This window comes from Cucurbita pepo, chromosome LG09, assembly GCF_002806865.2.
Source record: "Cucurbita pepo subsp. pepo cultivar mu-cu-16 chromosome LG09, ASM280686v2, whole genome shotgun sequence".
In the NCBI taxonomy this organism is placed as follows: Eukaryota; Viridiplantae; Streptophyta; class Magnoliopsida; order Cucurbitales; family Cucurbitaceae; genus Cucurbita; species Cucurbita pepo.
Window position 1 is genome coordinate 6,817,910 of NC_036646.1, and position 5,158 is coordinate 6,823,067.

The following is a 5,158-nucleotide window of genomic DNA, read 5'->3' on the forward strand; positions in this document are numbered from 1 at the left end:
TTCCCCACTCTCTTGATTGAGTAGAGATGTCTATTCGGCAGGGACGAGGAAGTCTTTCTCATTCCCATCCCTGCTTCCTATTTAATTCCCGTCTTTTCATCGCTATTTGATGAGAAATTATCTACTTTGTTCAAGACGGGACTCTGATAGATTATATGAACATGTTGGTAAAGTAAACTATGGTTAAAAGGGGGATTTGAAGTTTTAACCATGGTTAGGAATCAAAGCGTCCGTACACCTAAGCATAAATACCCACACAGCTACTTCTCGCGCTTCCATCGCTCATTTTAGTTTAATTTTCTCTCTCTAAAATAGGTTCTGTGTGAATCAGAGAGAGAAAGAAGAAAGCGGCAGAGACAACTTCCCTTCTTCTTCTTCTTCTTCTTCTTCTTCCGTATTCTCTTTCTTCTGCAACAAGAACAGACCTCTTTCTTCTGCTACACAAACCCTAATTTTCAGCTCCGATCGAAATTAAAGCCTGCAATCTCTGATTCCGCTTCACGACAAGAAATACTCTCAACTGTTCTTCCTCATCCTAACCAAACCAAACTAATCCTGTTCTCTTCTTCCTTCTGGTATCTGATTCGAATGCCATAGAACAACTTCGATTCATTGTTTCTGTTTTGATTCTGTAATTTTTTCGGCCGATTTTTGTAAGCGCACAGTGTTTTTTTAGATTCCGTTCATTCTTGCCGCCTTGTTTCAACGTTCTGTGATTTTTTGGGGATTTTTTTTAATATAAGATGTTAGAAGAGCTCGCTCGAGGATCAGACGCGGAGTTAGGTTACGAAGCAGCTGTTAATTCGAATTCGAGTCAGAACTCTATGAGTAGTGAAAGTTGTAGTAGCTTCAGTCGTCTCTCGTTTGATGCTGCGGTTGATTTTCCTACCTCCCGATTCTCGCCGGGGAGTCTCGATTTGAAGCCTCATCGATCGTCTGATTTCGCTTACTCCGCCATTCGTCGACGGAAATCCAAGCTTACTTTCCGTGATTTTCGGCTTCTTCGTCGCATCGGCGCTGGCGACATTGGTACGGTTTATCTATGCCAGTTGCGGAAATTGACCGACGGTGGCTATGACGATGAAGATGACGATTCGTGTTTGTACGCAATGAAAGTGGTGGATAAAGAAGCGTTGGAATTGAAGAAGAAGGTGCAGAGGGCGGAAATGGAGAGAAAAATATTGAAGATGCTCGATCATCCGTTTTTGCCTACTCTTTACGCTGAGTTTGAGGCGTCTCATTTCTCTTGCATCGTCATGGAGTTCTGTTCCGGCGGTGACTTGCATTCTCTCCGCCATAGACAGCCGCGTAAACGCTTCTCTCTCAGCTCCGCAAGGTAATTCATGTCCATAAAAACAAAATCGTATATGCTAAAATTCATCACTGCAAATACTGAGATACCATGTAGATTCTTGGAAAGCTGTAACTCTTCTGGAACGATTGAAAACAATCATCCTCTCTGTATGAAATTGAAAAGATAATATGCAACATGTACATAATTAATTTTGCAGTTTTCAGTATATTTTTTGTTTGCTTGTGATGTGAAACCTGAGATGTTACAATCTTGTCTGCTTTAGCTTTCTGTGATGTCTCCTTCAATGGAAATTATTATTTCTTTATTCCTTTTTTTTATTTATAAAATCACTCTGCTCTGCAGACGAAATTGCTCGGATATCTTCTGACTTTGCCGCATTCTTTTGCTAATATTTAAAACAATTTCCATTTTCATTGAGTGTGGGCTCGATTATATTATCCTCTGGTTTTCTCTTCTTGATCAGGATTATTTTACTTCTGTTCTTGTTCAAGCAATTACTGCAACATGAACTGTGAATATATATATATACATCTATATATTAGTTTTGTATTATGGTGTTGCTTGCTTTATGTACAAGCAAAATCTCTGTACTGCAATACAATATTATAGAACAAAATACCCAAAAACTGAGAAACCTGAATTTCTTATCCTGTAATTTGGTGATTTATCTGTAATGTTATGCTTAATTTTCAGGTTTTATGCTGCTGAAGTTCTCGTTGCTTTAGAGTACCTTCACATGCTTGGAATCATCTACAGAGACCTTAAGCCGGAGAATGTCCTTGTCCGATCGGACGGTCACATCATGCTGTCGGATTTCGATCTATCTCTCTGCTCCGACGCCACTCCGGCTGTTGAATCGCCGGATTCCTCCCCAAATCCTGCATTCCCCGATGCGATGGCGTCCCCCAAAACCAACACTGCATCCACCGCCTCCGCCGCTACTACCAGCCCTTTTTCCTGCTTCTACAATCGGCTTTTCCGGTCACGGAAGGTCCAAACCCTGACCCCGAACTGGCTCTTCGTTGCTGAACCCGTCTCTGCTCGGTCCTGCTCCTTTGTCGGTACTCACGAGTATGTCTCGCCGGAAGTTGCCGCTGGCGGGTCACACGGCAACGCTGTTGACTGGTGGGCTTTTGGCGTATTTCTCTATGAGTTGATCTTCGGCCGGACGCCGTTTGCAGCTTCATCCAATGAGACAACGCTAAGAAACATCATTAAGAAGCCGTTGACGTTTCCGACCGCCGAGACATCCGGCGCGCTTGAGCACCACGCGCGGGATCTAATATCCGGTTTGCTCAACAAGGACCCGACCCGGAGATTGGGTTCAAAACGCGGGTCTGCCGACATTAAGAAGCATCCATTCTTCAAAGGCCTTAACTTCGCTCTCATTCGGTCTCTCACGCCGCCAGAGGTCCCCGGCGTACGACGGTGGAAGGCGACGCCGGTGGCCAAATCCATGGAAAAGGCAGCTGATTCGGGCGGGTTCGATTACTTCTGAATTAATCAACGATGGCGGGATCCAACGCCTCGTGGCGCAACCTAACTTCCGTATTTTGTCACCGGTAGATTACGATCAAAGCGTGTATATATTCGATCTGCTCCTATTTTCCACCTCTTCTAATCGACTTTGAGATTTTTTTTTTTTTTAATAATGTAATTTTAATAAATGAAAGCAAATACAATGTAGTTGCAAAAGTATTGTATAAGATAGGGTGCTTAATCTAAATCGTTTAAATGAACCATTTTAAGGTAACATATTTGTTAAAAATTAGTAAAAAAATTTTTTTTTATTAATTATTATATAAATTGATTTTCAATTTATGATATTATATTTATCTAATTTCAAATGCATTCATATTTTCACCTAATTTAGTACTCATTATTAACGGAGTTTGAGATGAATAAAATAACAGTCTGAATCAAAACTTCAGATTAAGCAATGCTTGTAGTATGTTGATGAGTTTGTTATAAGAGATTATGTGAAAGTTTAATATCAAATTTGAACTAATTGATTGATGACAAGCATGTTGAATCATAGTATGCTCGTTTTTTAAGATTATCTTGAAACGAGTCTCAAATTCAATGAAACTGAAATCGATTACCATACTATGTTCTATCAATAATGTATTGATGTATGATATGTTTTTGTTGCGTCCTTATCGATAATATATCGATACATGATATGTTTTTGTTGTTATATGAGGACGATTAACTTGATAGGAGAGTTTCTTTCAAATGAAAAATCTTAAAAGTATACTTTTAAATTATTTTTGTTGTCGTAAATAGAGCATATTGAAGACTATTTGAAGCATTAACAAATTTTTTAATCTTTCGGTTGAGAACCACTAACAATCTTATAAAGCAATAACGGCCTTACTAACCCTACTCTCGAGAATGTGACGAAGGTGGGAGACAAATCGAGAAGCACTCGTATGCAGAGGCATTGATCTAGGTGAGTGATGATCGGTCTGGCCTGGTTCGGCTGAACCGACTAGTCCGATCCAACCAAATCGACTTTGGTCAATTTTGTGTGATTTTTCTCGTTTTAACTCTGATCTTGCCCTGTTTTTGTTTATTCTCGTGATTTTTTCTCATCTTTTGGAGGATCTTGTAAAATTTTTGGATTTTCTAAGTACCCAAACCCGAGTATAAAGTATTGTTTATACAAGTAAATTACACCTCATAACTTCGGATTTAGTTATGTTTGTAGTATATATGAAAATATGATTTTGAAAAACATGTTACAGAAATTTGAGGTTGAAATGAGTTTGACTTAATTTATGAAAAACTAGCCTCCAATCGTAAATTTGACCCAATTTTCGGGGTTCTGTATAACTAGAACTTATTTATGATCTATGATTGTACTCGAATTATTTAGGAATTTTCCAGTTAATTTCGTGTTAGTGAACCTGTCACATATAATTGGGTCTGCTGTAGTATCTTGATAGTTGATTGAATTTTGTTCATGCGATTATATGGAGATGATTACTGATTCGCCAACTAGCCCCTAATCGTAAACCTAGCTCGATTGTCAGGGGTCAGATAGACAGAAAACTGGCTTATAAATTTATGATTGTATTTTATGGGGGATTATTAGGGCGTTTGCCAGTTAATTTAACCGTAGTGAACCTATCGTGAGTGGTAGGGGTTCTCACAATTTAGTGCAACTTATTTTAGTTTAAATTAGTTATGAAATATATGATATTCGTAATCTTTCATAATATATTAGTTAGAAAATATATCTTAGATATCGTAATCAGTTGAATTTGAATAGTAGTATATTTTATTTTATTACGAGGATTTAGTTAGTTTATATTTTCTTGGTAGATATTATTTAGTATCTTGTATCCTATTTAAATGTCGTGAATATCAATGAAGATTGAACATTTTGATCCCAATTCTTTTTCTAATTCTTAATTCGGTATTCTTTCGTTGAGTAATAATATTTTCATATCTATGCACACTTTTGAGTGGTAGATATTGCGTCAGTTGGTATCAGAGCCAAGTTGGTACGGTTTAATATTATTACTCAACGAGATGAATAGTGGGAGTGCTTCTATGGGTATAGTTATGGAAAAGCTGGTTGGCAATAACTATGGTTATTGGAAGTTGTGCATGGAAGCTTATCTACAAGGGCAAGATCTGTGGGATTTAATTGAAGGTGATGACACAGAAATTCCAGCCGATACTCCACAGAATGCAAAATTACGCCAACAATGGAAGATCAAATGCGGAAAAGCCTTGTTTACCTTGCGGACTTTGATTAGCAAGGAGTATATTGATCATGTTCGTGATTTAAAGTCACCAAAGCAAGTATGGGATACACTTCAAAAGTTGTTCACT

At 38.2% G+C, this 5,158-nt stretch overlaps 1 protein-coding gene across 1 annotated transcript; it reads left to right on the forward strand.

The window, feature by feature from the left end:
• The first annotated feature begins 334 nt into the window (after positions 1 to 334).
• LOC111801535 (protein kinase PINOID-like) lies at positions 335 to 3,063 on the forward strand. The gene is made up of 2 exons (XM_023685557.1): positions 335 to 1,336; positions 2,009 to 3,063. The coding sequence occupies exons 1-2, from the start codon at positions 744 to 746 to the stop codon at positions 2,811 to 2,813; spliced, it is 1,398 nt and encodes a 465-aa protein (XP_023541325.1). The 5' UTR covers positions 335 to 743; the 3' UTR covers positions 2,814 to 3,063.
• Positions 3,064 to 5,158: the final 2,095 nt, after the last annotated feature.

What these genes read in the sequence shown, in the direction of transcription:
- LOC111801535 (XM_023685557.1), top strand. Translation starts at nt 744, where the DNA reads ATGTTAGAAGAGCTCGCTCGAGGATCAGACGCGGAGTTAGGTTACGAA. An exon ending in TTCTCTCTCAGCTCCGCAAG is followed by an intron (nt 1,337 to 2,008) that starts GTAATTCATGTC and finishes CTTAATTTTCAG; the next exon opens with GTTTTATGCTGCTGAAGTTC.